Genomic DNA, 18,746 nt, shown 5'->3' on the forward strand with positions numbered 1-18,746 from the left:
TTTTTCTAAAGCTTTCTTTATTTTATAAAATGCATAAAATAAATTATACTGGTAACATTTTAAAAATTAACATCTTTGTATTCGGCAATCCTGGGTCAGGAGGCAGGAGGGTGGCGGGGACGGGGATGGCTCACTGGGCAGCTAACCCGTGTAGGCCACTTCCTCCTCGTCACTGCCATCGGGGACCGCGTCTGTCCCAAAGTAGCGGTCGCCAAAGTTCCCTGGAGAAAGCGGGCCAGTGTGTGGTGGGGCCTCCCAGGGCCACCCACCTTGCCCTCATGCACGGCTGAAGGGCCTGGGCAGCCTCACCAATGCCTGGGATGATGCGGAAAAGGTCATTGACCCGCTTGTCCACCGCCGTGGTGATGATTCTCACTCGTGGAAACGCATAGGCCACTGAGTGCACGCCCATCTCTGCCATGAGCAGTGACAGCAGAAAGATCTTGTCCTCAGGCACGTCGTGGTCCTACAAAGTGTATGGGCAGGTAAATCCCACCTCTGCCTGAACCTGCCCCGCCTACCCAGGGCCCACTCACCAGGAGCACGCGCACCGCCATCATGGCCGCGGCGCCCGTGGACACGGTGCAGTCCATGAGGATCACGTGGTCATCGCTGATGTCCTTGGGCAGCCTCAGGTAGTGCAGCTGCGGGCGGCACGGGTCAGGCTGCAGGTGCGGCTCCCTCTGCCCCCAGCCCCGGGCTCATCGCCCCAGCTGCCCCCACGCACCTCGGGCTCCCCGGTAAGCTGGTTGGTCTGGATGAGAATGGTGCCGATGCGCACGTCTTTGCACACAGCGCGCAGGGCGGGCTCCATGGTTTCACCGGCACGCAGGATAGACACACCTGTGATCTGCGGGGAGGGGAGGCTAAGCACCCACATCCCGCCCCAGCAGCCCGTCCCGCGCCCAAGTGCGCCCAGGCAGGTACCTGCTTCCCCGCATAGCACTTGCCCGCGTAGTCCTGCCCCTGCGGGGTCCGCACAACGCAGTCCTGTGGGGTGAAAGGTGAGGACTCGGTGAGCGCAGGGAGTCCGCGCCGGCTCCGGGACGCACCCTCCACCTCGCGGGCTACAAACCTGAAAGGGTAGGAAGGAGAGCGCGTGCTCGATGAGCAGCCGCATCAGTCTCTTGGAGTAGAAGATGAACTCGTCGCGACTGGTCTCCTTGTCCCTGCGGGGCCGAAAGTGGAGCGGGAGCGCGCGGGAGCGGGAGCGCGCGCGGGGCCTCCGTCCCCAGGTGGGCCCTACCTGATGATGGTGTGCATGCCTCGCACCTGCGGCGTGCTCTTCAGGACGCTCAGCGTCTGGGGCAGCGGGTGGCACTGGTGTGCCGAGGCCAGCGCAGCCCTGGGGACAAACCGATGGGGAACACTCAAGAAGGGGGTCTTCTCCCAGAGCTCTCCCTCCCCACAGGACGGCCGTGCACATCACTGTGGGGGGAACACATGGGCCAGGCACAGCAGGAGGTGGAGCGGGCCTGACTTCTGCCCGGGGCTGAGCTGCCAGGCAAAGGCGAAAGATGGTGGCGAACAACGGGGCAAGCTCACCATCAGGCAGAAAGCTGGGGGGAGGGTGTGAGGGCCCCTCCCAGCGCGGGACCCTCCTGGGCTAAGAGGAAGCAGGCACAGGGCAGGCTCACAGGTCTCAGACCCCAGGATGGGCGGGTTGTCCCCAGCCTCTCCCTGGGGGACAACTAAAGCTCTGTGGGGTCGGGCCCCGCCCTGGCTCCTCCGCGAAGTGGTGCGTGGCCCCTCGAGAGATGGGGGCGAGGGGCAAAGCTGGCTCAGTGCCGCTTGGCTGCCCTGCCCCGCTGCCCAAGCCTGGGGAGGGCAGAGGCAGGAGCAGGTCTAGGAGCAGCCAGGAAAAGGGCGGGACGGAGGCAAGAAAGAGGTGGGACAGGGAGGGGGCAGAGCGGAAAAGGGGCGGGGCAAGGGCAGGGAATAGCGCAGGGGCAGGAAGAGGAAAGCGGGTGGGGGGGCACGGAATGGGCGTGGCGGGGCAGAAGCGGGAAAGGGGCGGGGTAGGGAAGAGGTATGGCAGGGGCAGAAAAGAGGCGTGACACGGGCAGGGAGAGGCAGGGCCGGGAATGGGCTGTGGCAGGAGCAGGAAAGGGGCGTGACACGGGCAGGGAGAGGCAGGGCCGGGAATGGGCTGTGGCAGGGGCAGGAAAGGGGCGTGACACGGGCAGGGAGAGGCAGGGCCGGGAATGGGCTGTGGCAGGGGCAGGAAAGGGGCGTGACTGGCAGGGAAAGTGGCCGGGCAGGAGCAGGGACAAGGGGCTACAGGAAGGCGGGGCACACAGCAGCACCACAGAGCACTCTGCTCACATATCCCAACGGAGCTTCCTCTGCTTGCCAGGTGAAGAGCATGTTCAGGGAGGGAACAGGGCAGGAAACGGGGGTTTACAAGAGAAGGAAGAGAACAAAGAGAAGGCTGCTTAGTTGGGGAGCAGGGCGTTCCCCGCAGGCCTGAGGAGGAGTGTGGGCGGCCAGGTCCCCAGCCCTGCCTGGCCCTCCCTCCTGCCCCCCACCAAGGCTTTCTGGGGCTGATGGAAGTGAGTGGAGCCACAGGCCAACACTTTCTCAGCTGACCAGACGATGGAAAATGTGTCTGGCTGTGTTCAGGTGTTTTTTCAAGTTTGAAACCCTGGAAATTTTTTTTTTCTCAGAACAAAAGCTTCAGGAGGAACCTGATGGGACAAGACCTGCGGGTTCCCTGGCCGCGGAGAGGGCCAAGCAGAGACTCATGCAGGCACAGGAGGTGGACGGCTGGTGGACGGGCCCTGGAGGCATTTCCAGCATTTGGCAAACTCTTTGGAGTGCTCTGAACACAAGGGCTCTCCCACCAGGTGGTTCAGTCAGGAGCCTCCCAACCCACAGAAGGCGGGGAGAAGGGCAGGTCCCTCGTGGCTGTCCCCCCGCACGCCTGCCCTTGGGGAGGGGCAGTGGGACACGGCCCCGGCCCAGCCCAAGCTTCTTGCTGCAGTTGCCCAGTTCCTGCTGGCAGAGCTGTGTGGGCTGCGAGGACAGAGCTGGGGCAAGCAGGACCCAGGTGGGTGGGAGGACAGGGGCGAGGCCCTCCCACCTGCAACCAGGGAAAGCTGACTGGTCCGTGAGGCTGGGCATAGGAGGCACGACAGGCTCCCTGGCTGCTGGGACATGTCTGTAGTCACTGCCCCAGGGGCCTGGCAGTGCAGCCTCAGGAGGACAGCTGTGCTCTCTGGGGTCAAATCCCATAGACAGACTCAGGGGTCAAGGGAGCCTCCAGCAAAGTCTGGCCAGGACAGGGTCAGGACCCCATGACCCTGGGCAAGCTACGTCACGTCTCTGTGCCTCAGTGTCCTCATCTGCCAGCAAGGGGAGGCCGAAGCAGGGCTGGGACCACTCCACACCTCCCCTTCTGTGACTGGGAAGAGCCGGCTGCCTGCCGGGCTGGACCACAGCCCAGACCGAGAGCTCCTTGGGAGTGTTGGAAATGCCTCCATCTGTGCAGACAGCTGTGCAAGTCTTACCTGACGCTGAGTTCACGCTGTGGCAGCAACACAGGAAGACACAAGGGAACGGTGGCGCGTCAGTGACCAGGGCAGGCGGCCAGGCCACCCCCACCCAGGAATGGTCATGCTGCAGGCCCGCAGGGACACAGCCAGTCATGGGGGTGGCAAGCTTCTAATGCTTCTAACCTGGGGACCACCTGGGCCAGACCTGCAGTTCTGGGTTGGGGCAAGAGCCAGGACCCTGGGCTCTGTTCTGCAGGCCTCAGGCCTTCAACATCCTCTTACGGAGTGTGTTCAGAGCCAGCCCAGGCTCCAGGGCCCAGCCACAGAATGCCTCAGGGAGCACGGGACCTCTGGTAGGGGTGTCGCTCCTGGGGTGACCCCCTGAGAAAGAGAGGAGCCTGGCCTGGCGTGGCACTCAGCAGTGAAACCCCCCAGTCCTGGGCCAGCAGGTCATGCCTGTCATTCCCAAAAGCTCAGGCTGGGTGTGCTGAGCAGGCTGCACCCTCAGCTGGGTCCTGAGCACCTGTACCCCCACCCCAGCTTCCTCAGGGAACCCAGGCCCTGCACGGCACAACGGGATGGGGTCTGGGCTGGACGATCCGACTGACCAAGCAGGCTCAGGACACTCAGGGCTGGTATCTGGCAAGGGACAGTGAGCACAGGGGGATGAGGGGAGCAGGCCACTGGGGGTGGTGGCAGTGGAGAAGTGGGTAGTGGGGCTGGGCTAGGCCGTGGGGACACAGGACCCTGCTGGGCTGAGGGCCACTCACCTCCTCCAGCTGGCTGTGCACGTGCTGCACGATCAGGTCGATGGCCACCGTGTTGCCGCTCCCTGGGGAGGGATGGGGGAGGGTGACTGGGGGCGGGGCCATTGGCCTGCCTGACACCCACCCAACAGGCAGCCCAGCAGGCTCACCTCTGGGCACCACGATGTCTGCCAGGCGCATGGTGGGCTGGATGTACTGGTCGAAGGAGGGCTTGACAAACTTGTTGTACTGCTTGATGACACCCTCGATGTCCCGGCCGCGCTCACTGATGTCCCGGCGCAGCCGCCGTACCAGGCGGATGTCAGAGTCTGTGTCCACAAAGATCTTCATGTCCAGGAGCTGGTGGAGACGGTGGGCCAGTGAGCGGCTGGATGCCAGCAGCCGGCATGGAGACACTGGGACCAGCCCCTGCAGTGAAGCCGCCTGGTCTGTGGGCCTGGCCAGAGCCACTTCCCCAGGGCACCCTGGCAGGTGGGAGGAGTGTGGAGGTGGGGGTGTCTGGGGTGGGGTGCTGCCCATCAGGGGCTTAGGTGAAGAGGCGTGGCATGGTGGCTGGCGAAGGACTCAGGCGGGAATGGGGCTGGGCATACGTGATCTCCTTTACTTTGCTTGAGGAAACTCGCACCAACACACTGGGGAACGGGGGGCATGGCGAGTTTAGGATCTATCCACATGCTCAGCACACCACAGTTGGCCCCTGAAGAGGCCTTGTGGAGGCTGGGGGTGGCTATGTGCTGGACAGTGGGGTCCTCTGGGCCTGTGCCAGGGGCAGGACCTGGGCCCTGGGATCAGGCCAACCTGAGTCACACTCAGCTCTGTCCTGAAGGCTCTTGTGACCTACAGCACAGTCTCTCAAACACACCAGCCCCGGGTCCTCACCTGTCCGTCAGGACCACAGCAAGGGACGAGAACGCCAAGAACACGCCAGGTATGAGCACAGGCCTCAGCCAGTGGAGAAGGAACCACTGCCCCAGCTCTGCCTTGCAGGGCCAGCAGATGGACCCAGCCGTAGCCTGCCTGGGGTTGGGGTTGGGGTAGGGAGTGGCTGGCCTAGGCCTGTAGGGTGTGGACGCCTTGGGGACGGGGCAGGAGGACACACACGTCATGGACAGGGTGGCCAGGGCTAAGACACCAGTGGGGTGGGCATTCCCAGTGAGTGCTAACCTCCAGCAGTGTCTTGTCAGCAAAGGCCATGATGCCCTCAAAGATGATGACGTTTGCACCATACAGTGTTTTCTGCGAAGAGACCCAGGAGTTGTGGAGCCCGGCTCATGTGCCTGCGGCCCCCCGAGGCCCCTCTGCAGGGCCCTGGCCTACCCCCCGAGGCCCCCTCTGGCCCCCTCTGCAGGCCCCCGGCCTACCCAGTCCCTCTTCCGGCTGTGCGTGGTGAAGTCATAGACGGGCACCTTGACACTCTTCCCCTGCTTCAGTTTCTTGAGGGTGGAAATGATGAGGTCGAAGTCAAAGGCGTCCGGGTGGTCGAAGTTGAAGTTGTTGTGTGCGGCCTGTTCCTGCTGCTGCTCAGTCAGCACCTGGTGGGGGAGGCTGTGGGGCAGTTGCAGGCACAGCAGGGCCCTCACCCAATGCCAGTGGGCAGGGGCTCTAGGCCTCCCAGGAGTAGCCACGCTGGGGCTCAGATACCAGAGACTTGCATGTGCAGGGGTTCCAGGGTCAGGGAGAGGACAAGGGGGTCCTTGGGGGAGCTGGGCAGGGGCCCACCTTGTAGAAGGAGTCCATGGACAGCAAGACCACCCAGGGCACGTCCAGGGCTTCAATGATCATTCTGGCAACAGTGGTCTTCCCAGAGGCACTGCCACCTCCCAGGCCTGCCGGGGGGAGCGGAGACCCTCTATGAGGAACAGACGGGCTGCCCACGCAGATCAGTCCCAGAGGTACCCACCCCACTGCCACTGCCTGCAGTTGCCCGGCTTCCTTCTCCTGCTCCAGTGGAAAGCACTGGAGGGGAGCCGGAGGCAGGCGTCCGGCAGCAGGTCCCACGCTCCTGCTGCTCTCACCGATGGCGAAGGCCTCCTTGGACTGCGTGCCGTGCTCGTTGTACCAGGGCGGCCGCCCTGCGGTGTAGATGGTGCGCTTGCTGGTGCGCAGCAGGGGAGGCTCTGACTTGCACTGGCTGGTGGTCCGCTTCCGGGGAGAGTGCCCAGTGCCCACAGGGGGCAGGAGCCTGTCCAGGGACTCTGCATTGCTGCTGCAGAGAGGGGTATGCTCGGATTTGGCCCAGGGCTGCCCACCTCCCAGGTACCCGCTGGCATGGCTGGCCCACAGGGCATCTCCCCACCCCCTCAACAGGCATGGCTGAGGTGGGCAGGCTCATTGTGGGTACATAAGAACTCTGCCTGGGCTGGGCGTGGTGGCTCACGTCTGTAATCCCAGCACCTTGGGAGGCCAAGGCAGGTGGATCATTTGAGGTCAGGAGTTTGAGACCAGCCTGGCCAACATGGTGAAACCCCGTCTCTTCTAAAAATTAAAAAAAAAAAAAAAAAAAAATTACCTGGGAGCAGTGGCAGGCACCTGTAATCCCAGCTACTAGGGAGGCTGAAGCAGGAGAATTGCCTGAACCCGGGAGGCAGAGGTTGCAAAGAGCTGAGATCATGCCACTGCACTGCACTCCAGTCTGGATGACAGAGCAAGACTCCACTTCAAAAAAAAAAAAAAAAAAGAAGCCTGCTTGCAGCTGGGCCACAGGACACACAGACCCAAGTGCTTAGCCTGGCACAGGCAGACCATCACTGTCCACACAGCAAGGACAGAGGGACAGCAAACAAGGACAAGGGAAGGAGGAGAGACACTACCTTGGGGCCATGCTCATCCTGCTGTGTGGACGGGCACTGGCTGGGCCAGGCCCTGTCTCCAAGGGGACTCAAGGTGGGCATGTGAAAGGCAGGCAAGACCCCAAAGTGGACCATGTTCCCTTCCAACCCAGCACACTCTCTGGGCAGCCAAATCGCTGCCATGCTGAAGGCTGGGTGCCCAAGGAGATGTGAGGGCAGCACGTTGGTGGAGGCGAGGCCAGACCAGGTTGTGCGCACACAGCCAGGGTGAGGTCCCCAGACATGACCAGGCTGAAGGGCTCAGGGAGAGAGGCCAGAGGGCTCAGCCAGGGCCTGATCCTCCTGCAGTGACAGCAGCCCTGCACAGGGTGGTCCCACGGCCTGGCCTCTCTGGCTGTCGGAGTGCCAGATGGGGGACCCTGGGCTGCGAGCCTTATGGGAACCCCATTCATTCTTGCTGTGGCCCCTCCTGGGTCCCCAAGATAGAAACCTCCGGTATCTGGCGAACACTAGAGAGGAAATGCTGCAGGCTGCCTGGGAGGTGAGCATGAGCCTGCCCAGGGGAACGGGGAGCCCCTAAAGGCTGCAAGGGGGAAATCAACAGGAGAAAGACACAGACCTATGCTGGGTGGCATCTACATGCACTGCACATGCCAGACCAGCACTCAGGCGCCTGCCAACTTGTCAGTTGACATCCTCGGGCGGGCAGGGGCCGTGACTGGCCATGGAGCCCTGGGAGAGGCAGCCTCTGGGGAGGCTCAGTGTGGCCCCGTGCCCTGCCGGGGTGGGGGACAACGTGGCGCCTGCCCCGTCTGTTCTGAGAGGCTCGGATGCAGAGCCTGGTGTGAAGATGCCAGGAGACAAGACACAGGTCCGGCAGAAGAGACCACGCTGGCCATGGTGGCTTCAGCATCATGTTTCAGGCCTGCCTGGGAAGCTCTCAGGGGTCAGCACCTTGGCCCTGCAGGTCATGGCCCACCCACATGGGGAGCAACTCAGAACCACAGCCACTGCCTGTGCAGGGCAGAGCCCCGGGGGCAAGAGGGAGAGTCCTGTGCAGGGCAGAGCCCCAGGGGCAAGAGGGAGAGTCCTGTGCAGGGCAGAGCCCCAGGGGCAAGAGGGAGAGTCCTGTGCAGGGCAGAGCCCCTGGGGGCAAGAGGGAAAGTCCTGCAAACAGCAGAGCCACCTCTTTGTAGCTTCCTGCAGTGGCACAGTCTGTCCCCTGCGCTCTGGAGTTCACGGGAGATGGAACACTCCACAAATGCAAGATACGCCTGAAAATGACACAGAAACACAGGTGCGGAGAGGGAAAAGCATCCTGAGAGCATCGTCAGGGGAGAAAAACAAGCTGGAAGGAGATACGACTCCATCGGTATAAAATCCAGCAAACAAAGGACGCTCACCCGCATGTGCCTGGGTGTAAGAGGGGGGCAGGGGGTGTGTGAGGTAGGAGGTGTGTGTGTGAGAGGGAGGGTGTGTGTGTGTGAGGGAGGGGGTGTGTGTGAGGGAGGGGGTGTCTGTGTGAGGGGGGGTGTGTGTGAGAGGGAGGGTGTGTGTGTGTGAGGGAGGGGGTGTGTGTGAGAAGGGGGTGTGTGTGAGGGGGGGTGTGTGTGAGAGGGAGGGTGTGTGTGTGAGAGGGGTGTGTGTGTGTGGGGGGGTGTGTGTGAGAGGGAGGGTGTGTGTGTGAGAGGGGGGGTGTGTGTGAGAAGGGGGTGTGTGTGTGTGAGGGAGGGGGTGTGTGTGAGAAGGGGGTGTGTGTGAGGGGGGTGTGTGTGAGAGGGAGGGTGTGTGTGTGAGAGGGGTGTGTGTGTGTGTGGGGGGTGTGTGTGTGTGAGGGGGTGTGTGAGGGAGGGGGTGTGTGTGTGAGGGGCTGTGTGTGAGAGTGAGGGTGTGTGTGTGAGGGAGGGGGTGTGTGTGTGAGAGGGGGGTGTGTGTGTGGGGGGGTGTGTGAGGGAGGGGGGTGTGTGTGTGAGGGGGGGGTGTGTGAGAGTGAGGGTGTGTGTGTGAGGGGGGTGTGTGTGTGTGGGGGGTGTGTGTGTGTGAGGGGGTGTGTGAGGGAGGGGGTGTGTGTGTGAGGGGGGTGTGTGTGTGTGAGAGTGAGGGTGTGTGTGTGAGGGAGGGGGTGTGTGTGTGAGAGGGGGGTGTGTGTGTGGGGGGGTGTGTGTGTGAGAGGCGGTGTGTGTGAGAGGGGGGTGTGTGTGTGGGGGGGTGTGTGTGTGAGGTGGGTGTGTGTGTGTGAGAGTGAGTGTGTGTGTGTGAGGGAGGGGGTGTGTGTGTGAGGGGGGTGTGTGTGTGTGAGAGTGAGGGTGTGTGTGTGAGGGAGGGGGTGTGTGTGTGAGGGGGGTGTGTGTGTGTGAGAGTGAGGGTGTGTGTGTGAGGGAGGGGGTGTGTGTGTGAGGGGGGGGTGTGTGAGAGTGAGGGTGTGTGTGTGAGGGAGGGGGTGTGTGTGTGGGGGAGGTGTGTATGTGGGGGGGGTGTGTGTGTGAGACGGGGTGTGTGTGAGAGGGGGGTGTGTGTGTGGGGGGTGTGTGTGTGTGAGGGGTGTGTGTGTGTGTGAGAGTGAGGGTGTGTGTGTGAGGGAGGGGGTGTGTGTGTGAGAGGGGTGTGTGTGTGTGAGAGTGAGGGTGTGTGTGTGAGGGAGGGGGTGTGTGTGAGGGGGGTGTGTGTGTGTGAGAGTGAGGGTGTGTGTGTGAGGGAGGGGGTGTGTGTGTGAGGGGGGTGTGTGTGTGTGAGAGTGAGGGTGTGTGTGTGAGGGAGGGGGTGTGTGTGTGAGGGGGGTGTGTGTGAGAGGGAGGGTGTGTGTGTGAGGGGGGTGTGTGTGGGGGGGTGTGTGTGTGAGAGGGAGGGGTGTGTGTGTGGGGGTGTGTGTGTGTGAGAGGGGGGTGTGTGTGAAGGAGGGAGGGTGTGTGTGTGAGAGGGAGGGTGTGTGTGTGAGGGAGGGGGTGTGTGTGTGAGGGAGGGGGTGTGTGTGTGTGGGGGGGTGTGAGGGAGGGAGGGTGTGTGTGTGAGAGGGAGGGGTGTGTGTGTGTGGGGGGTGTGTGTGTGAGAGGGGTGTGTGTGAGGAGGGGGTGTGTGTGTGTGTGAGAGGGTGTGTGTGTGTGGGGTGTGTGTGGGGGTGTGTGTGTGGGGGTGTGTGTGTGTGGGGGGGGGGGTGTGTGTGAGAGGGGGTGTGTGTGAGAGGGGGGTGTGTGGGGGGGTGTGTGTGTGAGGGGGGTGTGTGTGTGTGAGAGTGAGGGTGTGTGTGTGAGGGAGGGGGGTGTGTGTGTGAGGGGGTGTGTGTGTGAGAGTGAGGGTGTGTGTGTGAGGGTGTGTGTGGGGGTGTGTGTGGGGGGGGGTGTGTGTGTGTGGGGGGTGTGTGTGTGTGTGGGGGGTGTGTGTGAGAGGGGGGGTGTGTGTGTGGGGGGGTGTGTGTGTGAGGGGGGTGTGTGTGTGTGAGAGTGAGGGTGTGTGTGTGAGGGAGGGGGTGTGTGTGTGAGGGGGTGTGTGTGTGTGAGGGGGGTGTGTGTGTGTGAGAGGGAGGGTGTGTGTGTGTGAGGGAGGGTGTGTGTGTGTGAGGGGGGTGTGTGTGAGAGGGAGGGTGTGTGTGTGAGGGAGGGGGTGTGTGTGAGAGGGAGGGGGTGTGTGTGTGAGAGGGGGGTGTGTGTGTGGGGGGGTGTGTGTGAGGGGGGTGTGTGTGAGGGAGGGGGTGTGTGTGTGAGGGGGGTGTGTGTGAGAGGGAGGGTGTGTGTGTGAGAGGGGGGTGTGTGTGTGTGGGGGGGGTGTGTGTGTGAGAGGGGGGTGTTTGTGTGTGGGGGGGTGTGTGTGTGAGAGGGAGGGGGTGTGTGTGAGGGAGGGGGTGTGTGTGAGAGGGAGGGGTGTGTGTGTGGGGGTGTGTGTGTGTGAGAGCGGGGGTGTGTGTGAAGGAGGGAGGGTGTGTGTGTGAGAGGGAGGGTGTGTGTGTGAGGGAGGGGTGTGTGTGTGAGGGGGGTGTGTGTGTGAGAGTGAGGGTGTGTGTGTGAGGAGGGGGTGTGTGAGGGGGGTGTGTGTGTGTGAGAGGGAGGGTGTGTGTGTGAGGGAGGGGGTGTGTGTGTGAGAGGGAGGGTGTGTGTGTGAGAGGGGGGTGTGTGTGTGTGGGGGGGTGTGTGTGTGAGAGGGTGTGTGTGTGAGGGAGGGGTGTGTGAGGGGGGTGTGTGTGTGTGAGAGGGAGGGTGTGTGTGTGAGGGAGGGGGTGTGTGTGTGAGGGGGTGTGTGTGAGAGGGAGGGTGTGTGTGTGAGGGAGGGGTGTGTGTGAGAGGGAGGGGGTGTGTGAGAGGGGGGTGTGTGTGGGGGGGGTGTGTGTGAGGGGGGTGTGTGTGTCTGAGAGTGAGGGTGTGTGTGTGAGGGAGGGGGTGTGTGTGTGAGGGGGGTGTGTGTGAGAGGGAGGGTGTGTGTGAGAGGGGGGTGTGTGTGTGTGGGGGGGTGTGTGTGTGAGGGAGGGGGTGTGTGTGAGAGGGAGGGGGTGTGTGAGGGGGGTGTGTCGTGGGGGGGTGTGTGTGAGGGGGGTGTGTGTGTCTGAGAGTGAGGGTGTGTGTGTGAGGGAGGGGGTGTGTGTGTGAGGGGGGTGTGTGTGAGAGGGAGGGTGTGTGTGAGAGGGGGGTGTGTGTGTGTGGGGGGGTGTGTGTGTGAGAGGGGGGTGTGTGTGTGGGGGGGTGTGTGTGTGAGAGGGAGGGGGTGTGTGTGGGGGGGTGTGTGAGAGTGGGGGGGTGTGTGTGGGGGTGTGTGTGTGTGAGGGGGGGTGTGTGTGAAGGAGGGAGGGTGTGTGTGTGAGAGGGAGGGTGTGTGTGTGAGGGAGGGGGTGTGTGTGTGAGGGGGGTGTGTGTGAGAGGGAGGGTGTGTGTGTGAGGGGGGGGTGTGTGTGGGGGGGGGTGTGTGTGTGGGGGGGTGTGTGTGTGAGGGGTGGGTGTGTGTGTGTGAGGGGGTGTGTGTGTGAGGGAGGGGGTGTGTGTGTGAGGGGAGGGTGGTGTGTGTGTGAGAGTGAGGGTGTGTGTGTGGGAGGGGTGTGTGTGTGAGGGGGTGTGTGTGTGAGAGTGAGGGTGTGTGTGTGGAGGGAGGGGGTGTGTGTGTGAGGGGGGTGTGTGTGAGAGGGAGGGTGTGTGTGTGAGAGGGGGGGTGTGTGTGTGGTGGGGGGTGTGTGTGTGAGGGGGGTGTGTGTGTGTGGGGGGGTGTGTGTGTGAGAGGGAGGGGGTGTGTGTGAGGGAGGGGTGTGTGTGTGAGGGGGGGTGTGTGTGTGGGGGTGTGTGTGTGTGAGAGGGGGGTGTGTGTGAAGGAGGGAGGGTGTGTGTGTGAGAGGGTGGGGTGTGTGTGTGAGAGGGTGTGTGTGTGAGGAGGGGGGTGTGTGTGAGAGGGTGGTGTGTGGGGGGGTGTGTGTGGGGGTGTGTGTGTGTGAGGAGGGGTTGTGTGTGTGAGGGGGGTGTGTGTGGGGGGGTGTGTGTGTGGGGGGTGTGTGTGTGAGAGGGGGTGTGTGTGTGAGGGGGGTGTGTGTGAGGGGGGGGTGGTGTGTGTGGGGTGTGGTGTGGTGGGGGGGGTTGTGTGTGGAGGGGTGTGTGTGTGGGGGGTGTGTGTGTGAGGGGGGGTGTGTGTGAGAGGAAGGGGGTGTGTGTGTGTAGGGGGGTGTGTGAGAGGAAGGGGGTGTGTGTGTGTGGGGGTGTGTGTGTGAGGGGGGGTGTGTGTGAGGGGTGTGTGGTGGGGGGTGTGTGTGTGAGGAGGGTGTGTGTGAGAGGAAGGGGGTGTGTGTGTGTGGGGGTGTGTGAGGGGGGGTGTGTGAGGAGGGGGTGTGTGTGTGTGTGGGGGGTGTGTGAGGGGGGGTGTGTGTGTGTGAGGGGGGGTGTGTGTGTGAGGAGGGTGTGTGTGTGAGAGGAAGGGGGGTGTGTGTGTGGGGGGGGTGTGTGAGGAGGGGGTGTGTGTGTGTGGGGGGGTGTGTGTGGAGGGGTGTGTGTGTGGGGGGGGGTGTGTGTGTGAGGAGGGGGTGTGTGTGGGGGGGGTGAGAGGAGGGGGTGTGTGTGTGGGTGTGTGTGTGGGGGGGTGTGTGTGTGGGGGGGGTGTGTGTGAGAGGAAGGGGGTGTGTGTGTGAGGTGTGTGTGTGGGGGGTGTGTGTGTGAGGGGGGGTGTGTGTGAGAGGGGGGGTGTGTGTGTGTAGGGGGGTGTGTGAGAGGAAGGGGGTGTGTGTGTGGGGGGTGTGTGGGGTGTGGGGGGGGTGTGTGTGAGGGGTGTGTGTGTGGGGGGGGTGTGTGTGGGGGGTGTGTGTGAGGGGGGGGTGTGTGTGTGGGGGTGTGTGAGGGGGGGTGTGTGAGAGGAGGGGGTGTGTGTGTGTGGGGGGTGTGTGAGGGGGGGGTGTGTGTGTGTGAGGGGGGTGTGTGTGTGAGGGGGTGTGTGTGTGAGAGGAAGGGGGTGTGTGTGGGGGGGGGTGTGTGGGGAGGGGGGTGTGGTGTGTGGGGGGGTGTGTGTGGGGGGTGTGTGTGTGTGGGGGGGTGTGTGTGAGAGGAGGGGGGGGGTGTGTGTGGGGGGGGGTGTGTGGGGGGGGTGTGTGTGAGGGGGGTGTGTGTGTGGGGGGGGTGTGTGTGAGAGGAAGGGGGTGTGTGTGAGAGGAAGGGGGTGTGTGAGAGGAAGGGGGTGTGTGTGGGGGTGTGTGTGGGGGGGGGGGTGTGTGTGAGGGGGGTGTGTGTGTGGGGGGGGTGTGTGTGAGAGGAAGGGGGTGTGTGTGTGAGGGGTGTGTGTGTGGGGGGGGTGTGTGTGTGAGGAGGGTGTGTGTGTGAGAGGAAGGGGGTGTGTGTGTGTGGGGGGGTGTGTGTGTGAGAGGAAGGGGGTGTGTGTGTGGGGGGGGGTGTGTGTGAGAAGGAGGGAGACGTGTGTACACTCCAGCCCTAACCATGATCACCCTCTGGCCACCAAGACTTGGAGCAGCAACTTCTGTCCCACTGGAATGTTTTTTAAGCACAGGCCACTTTTTTACTGCAAACTAAACCGCAGTCTGTCCTTGGAACGGGCCGTCCCGCTGCCGCCAACGCATCAGGGCCTGGCTGCGGCATCAAGCCCGGTGCTTCCCCAGGCCGGCGGATGGCTGAGGACGCGGCCGGGACAAGGCCCTTCCTGCCTCGTGGGAACACGCATGTTCCCGGCGGCACACTCCTCCCCGCGCACCCGTGACACCCACAGCCAGGGGGACGGTGTCCGTGGACACACACGGGGGCAGTGGGAGGAGAGAGCCTAGCCCGACAGGTGACAGGCCACCTCAGCAGCTCTCAGGGGCCAGAGAACAGTGTGGCAGCATGGACAGCAGCGAGAAGACTCGCCGTCTGCCTGGCGTGGAAAGTGCGCCGCGCCGCTCCTCGGAGACAGCCTCTGCCTGTTTCTGTGCCGCCGTCAGGGAGCCAGCGCTGGGAATAATCGGCCTCACCTCCGTGGCCTCGGAGATCGCTCTGGAGCTGAGCGCTGACGTCAGCAGCAGGGCTGAGCACAAACAACACAGCCAGGCGCCAAGAGAACCAGGCGAGGGGGCCCGGGGACGGCGCCACTGCGCGGTGCCCTGAAAGGGGAGCAGGTACCACGGCACCGCCCCGAGACCGTGTGTGGGGGCCGTGGCTGGAATGGGACCTGCACCCCACCTGCCTGAAGGGCTGTCAGTCAAGAAGGAAGATGGGACCCAGCAAACAGAAGCCACGACCCCCGGGGCCCTGGACGGACGCTGCCAACGCACCAGCAGTAAACACAAGGGCCTGCAAGGCTCACCCCCGGGGCCACCCCCCCAGCAGGTGGTGACGGATGCCCACAGCTGGGGACAGTGCGGCAGACCAGCTTAGGCCCGGCAGATAGAAACGCTCTGATGGCCATGGACGCCGTGGTGGGCAGAGAAGAAATCCAGGCAGCCCCTCCCCTCTACGCCTAACCCCAGCATCCGTGGGAATCACCCACGGTCTTCAACCTCAGAGAGGAAGCTCTGACACAATCTAACTTGCAGAGGCTCCCCAGCAAAGCTCCCAGCACCGCGCGTGCGGCTGCCTGCACTTCCTCCGCGTACCCTGCACGCCAAGGGTGAGCCCACTAATGCACAGAGCTGGGACGAACTTGAGGGGCAGACACCAGACGGCGGAGGCTGGGCTGGCACCCTGTCAGCTCCCCACTGGAAGTCTCCTGGTGCTCAGGCCTCTCCAGCAGGAGCCTCCCAACCCCCCATTTGTGGCTCCTCCTCATCCTGCTGAAGTAACCACAGATCCCTCCCGAGGCACGCGCTGGCCCTTCTGCTGGGAGCCGTGCCATGCAGTGGAACAGTCAGAAGCAGGCCAGGATGATGTGCCAGGAACCCGCCTCACCGCAGGCCTGTGACGGTGTCAGGCTGAGTCTGCACCAAGCCCAGCCCCACTACCTTCTCCAAAGCTGGTCTGTCTCTGAGAGTCAAGGACAAAGCCTCCCCCCACTTTTCACAAGCAGCACCCCTTGACAGAGGAAAGTTGGCCGGGTGTGGTGGCTCATGCCTGGAACAGCCCTTTGGAGGCTGCAGGAGGAGGACTGCTTGAGGTCGGCAGTTCACGACCAGCCTGGGCAACATGGTGAGACCCCCGTCTCCACAAAGAAAACTTTAGAATATTAAAAATAAACAAAAAGAGAGGAGAAAGTTACGCAACAAACCTCATTGCCCGTGAACAGATGGACAAGAGTGCTTCTGGCCACAACAACAAAGGTTAATTCCAGCCCAGAGGGTTCCGAGCCGTAACCAACACAAGAAGAGACGTGCCCAGACCAATGGCCCCAGGCAGAACGGCGCCTTCGGCCATGGGCTCTGCGCGGTGCCCGAGAGCACCTGCCAGCCTGTTTGATTCCTGACACCCACAGACGTGCACCAAACACAGGCCTGAGTGGCCAGGACCACACAGCACAAGTGGGCGCCCCTCGCAGCAGCGACCTCCGGCCGAGACTCACCTGCCTTCTGCTCCAAGGGCCCGGCACCCTGAGATCCTGATGCCAGGGTAAGACGGGGGGCTGCTCATGGTCGAGGACACGGGTGGGTGCTCCTGAACAGCGAGTGGCCCCAGGGGTGGATGCGTGGGGGCTCAGGCGCAGGCAGCCGTGGGGGGCATCACCACCTCAGACCCACGGCAGTCCCCTAAGGCAGCTCAGGAGTTCCGGCCACCTGAACTGCCCGTCCATGGGCAGGACTACTCCTATGGGCAGCACAGTGGGTGCAGAGCCGGGGGCTGGGGGTGAGACCCTTGGCTGGTAGAAGCTGCCTGCCAAGTGTCAGCAGAGACTCAGCAGCTAGGAGGCCCTTGGAGCCCCTACCGTACTGAGGGCACAGCACGCACTGCCGTCCTCAGAGGCCAAGGCCACAGGCATAAGAGGATCACCCAGCTGGGGGCTTGTGTGTGCCTGATATTAATAGCGCTGGCTTTGCCTGGTGTGGCCCTGACAATCCTCGGGCCAGCCCTTGGTGTGAACTGCCCCCTCCTGTGTGTGCGCTGGCACATTCGGCCAGCCTAGGGCCGCAGGCTTGCGGAGGACCACCCTGCCCCATGTGCCTGCACCCCTCCTGGATCCCCTGGAAAAAGCTACAGTCCCCTGGCCTGCCTGGGGCTACAGAGTGAACCCCCGACAGCAGGACAGGGAAATCTGAGGCGCCTCTTGGCCAGATGTCCCGAACGTCAGTGCTGAGCTGGGCACCCCATCCCTAGCCCCAAAGTGCTTCCGACAGGCGTAAACAAATCTGAAACTCCACCCCCTGGCACCATCTGAAAATAACTGCCCTGCCCTGCCCCCACTCACGGGGGATCCTGCAGGGACCTGCAACCACCCAGGGCTCACCACCCAGGGCTCAGCAGAGCACAGCGGACACAGTCACCTCTCCGAGAGCCCACAGAAACGGGGGTTCCGCCCCACCCTCAGCAGTTTGTCAAGGATGTGCACAGAGAGGTCCTGGCAGCCCTAAGCTCTCCCGGGGCGGACAGGTCACCATGGGAGTCAGCCTCCTCCTACCATGGGTTTCTCTTGGAGCTTCTAGTACTGAGGCAGGGGCTGCCAGGAGCTCAGGGAAAAGGGAAGACTCCACACGGAGGTCACACTCCTGGGAGCTGCCTCAGAGGCAGGACTGGCCCATCTGTCTGTCCACAGGTGCTTCCTCTCCTCATTCTGCTCCCCGGAGGCGGCTACACCCCTCATCTGGGAAGTGGGCAGGAGACAGCCCAGGGTCGGGGGAGGCAGAGGCTGTCCTGAGCAGGGGCGCGGAGCCTGGGCTCCTGGGAGCCGTGTCACTGGCTGGGCTGTCTGAACAGCAGAGTGGACTCAGGTTGGTCTACCTGGCATGGGCATGCTCTGGTTGCCCCAGCTGGCCAAGAGACCCGTGGAAGCCAACACTATGCTGGCCAGGCCAGGGACGCACGAGCCCAGGTATGCAGCTGTGAATGGAACCACCAGGCCCCACCCTGGAATCACGCTGCCTCGCTGCAGACCACGTGGTCCCCAACATGCCCCTCCAGGAGGCTGCTCTCGGCCACAGCAGCCCACGGCAGGAAGGGGCCGCTCCCAGCGGGGAGGGGTGGCCTGCCCTGGTCCCATTCACTGGTGTTCCTCCCAGGTTCTGACTTGCTGAGCTGGGCGGGTCCGGAGAACTCCCATTCCCACGCCACCCACAGGTGCTGACACCGCGTTGGGGTAAGCACTGCCCAGGGTACCTTCTGCCTAAGGTTTCCTCCTTGCAGGTGAGGCTGAGGCCAGTGGTGCTGGAGGCTGCCTTAGCCACTTCTGGGCACCTCTTGCCCCTCCCTCACCTTCAGCCATCCTACTCTGGGCCACAGCACAGTCGAGTGTGGCTCAGACCCCTCCACGGAGCCATGGCTTGCCTCAGTTTCCTCCCCAAGGACAACAGCAGGTGCATTACAGGTGGGCCGGCTCACAAAGACCAAGGCAGACGCCTCATCGGTGATAAGGGCACCATAAGTGTCGTCATCGTAAAGAAACAAGCACAGGCGGCCGGGCGCAGGGCTCACGCCTGGAATCCCAGCACCAGCTCACAAAGACCAAGGCAGACGCCTCATCAGTGGTAAGGGCCCCATGAGTGTCGTCATCGTAAAGAAACAAGCACAGGCGGCCGGGCGCGGGGCTCACGCCTGGAATCCCAGCACTTTGGGAGGCCAAGGCGGGTGGATCACCTGAGGTAGGGAGTTCAAGACCAGCCTGACCAACATGGAGAAACCGGGTCTCTACTAAAAATACAAAAATTAGCTGGGCATGGTGGCACATACCTGTAATCCCAGCTACTCAGGAGGCTGAGGCAGGAGAATCGCTTGAACCCGAGAGGCAGAGGTTGCTGTGAGCCAAGATTGCGCCACTGCTCTCCAGCCTGGACGAGAGCAAAACTCCCTCTCAAAAAAAAAAAAAAAAAAAAAAAAGAAATAAGCACAGGCAGCCGGGCACGGTGGTTCACGCCTGTAATCCCAGCACTTTGAGAGGCTGAGGTGGGCAGATCACCTGAGGTCAGGAGTTCAAGACCAGCCTGGCCAACATGGTGAAACCCCATCTCTACTAAAAATACAAAAAATGGGCCAGGTGCAGTGGCTCACACCTGTAGTCCCAGCACTTTGGGAGGCCGAGGCTGGCCGATCACGAGGTCAGGAGATCGAGACCATCCTGGCTAACACGGTGAAACCCCGTCTCTACTAAAAATACAAAAAGTTAGCCGGTCGTGGTGGCAG

The 18,746-nt window shown here is 62.9% G+C and overlaps 1 protein-coding gene and 1 long non-coding RNA gene across 57 annotated transcripts in view; one reads left to right on the forward strand and one right to left on the reverse strand.

Moving 5' to 3' along the window:
* Nucleotides 1-18,746, reverse strand: part of UCKL1 (uridine-cytidine kinase 1 like 1) — a 21,844-nt gene continuing 3,098 nt past the window's right edge. For 2 of the 50 annotated variants that reach the window (XM_074005735.1, XM_074005749.1), the window contains exons 2-15: nucleotides 6,277-6,464; nucleotides 5,981-6,087; nucleotides 5,623-5,793; nucleotides 5,426-5,497; nucleotides 4,411-4,600; nucleotides 4,265-4,326; nucleotides 3,510-3,618; nucleotides 2,326-2,348; nucleotides 1,076-1,345; nucleotides 928-990; nucleotides 728-850; nucleotides 537-644; nucleotides 310-466; nucleotides 1-221 (exon numbers count right to left, since the gene is read on the reverse strand). In XM_074005735.1, the coding sequence (XP_073861836.1) occupies nucleotides 142-221; nucleotides 310-466; nucleotides 537-644; nucleotides 728-850; nucleotides 928-990; nucleotides 1,076-1,345; nucleotides 2,326-2,348; nucleotides 3,510-3,618; nucleotides 4,265-4,326; nucleotides 4,411-4,600; nucleotides 5,426-5,497; nucleotides 5,623-5,793; nucleotides 5,981-6,087; nucleotides 6,277-6,464 (1,723 nt within the window). In that variant the 3' untranslated portion in view covers nucleotides 1-141. Of the gene's footprint in view, nucleotides 222-309; nucleotides 467-536; nucleotides 645-727; nucleotides 851-927; nucleotides 991-1,075; nucleotides 1,346-1,545; nucleotides 2,349-3,509; nucleotides 4,134-4,264; nucleotides 4,327-4,410; nucleotides 4,670-5,425; nucleotides 5,498-5,622; nucleotides 5,807-5,980; nucleotides 6,088-6,276; nucleotides 6,468-8,236; nucleotides 8,325-15,981; nucleotides 16,369-18,746 lie in introns of those variants that run through there. The other 48 variants (XM_045364197.2, XM_045364204.2, XM_074005734.1 and 45 more) reach the window with 45 other exon arrangements.
* LOC135965688 (uncharacterized) overlaps nucleotides 15,332-18,746 on the forward strand; it is a 6,846-nt gene continuing 3,431 nt past the window's right edge. For 3 of the 7 annotated variants that reach the window (XR_012419685.1, XR_012419687.1, XR_012419686.1), the window contains exons 1-4: nucleotides 15,332-15,611; nucleotides 15,709-16,028; nucleotides 17,167-17,442; nucleotides 17,754-18,094. This is a non-coding gene — a long non-coding RNA (uncharacterized lncRNA). Of the gene's footprint in view, nucleotides 15,612-15,708; nucleotides 16,029-17,166; nucleotides 17,443-17,753; nucleotides 18,095-18,746 lie in introns of those variants that run through there. The other 4 variants (XR_012419689.1, XR_012419691.1, XR_012419690.1 and 1 more) reach the window with 3 other exon arrangements.

This window comes from Macaca fascicularis, chromosome 10 (genome assembly GCF_037993035.2).
Source record: "Macaca fascicularis isolate 582-1 chromosome 10, T2T-MFA8v1.1".
Taxonomy (NCBI): Eukaryota; Metazoa; Chordata; class Mammalia; order Primates; family Cercopithecidae; genus Macaca; species Macaca fascicularis.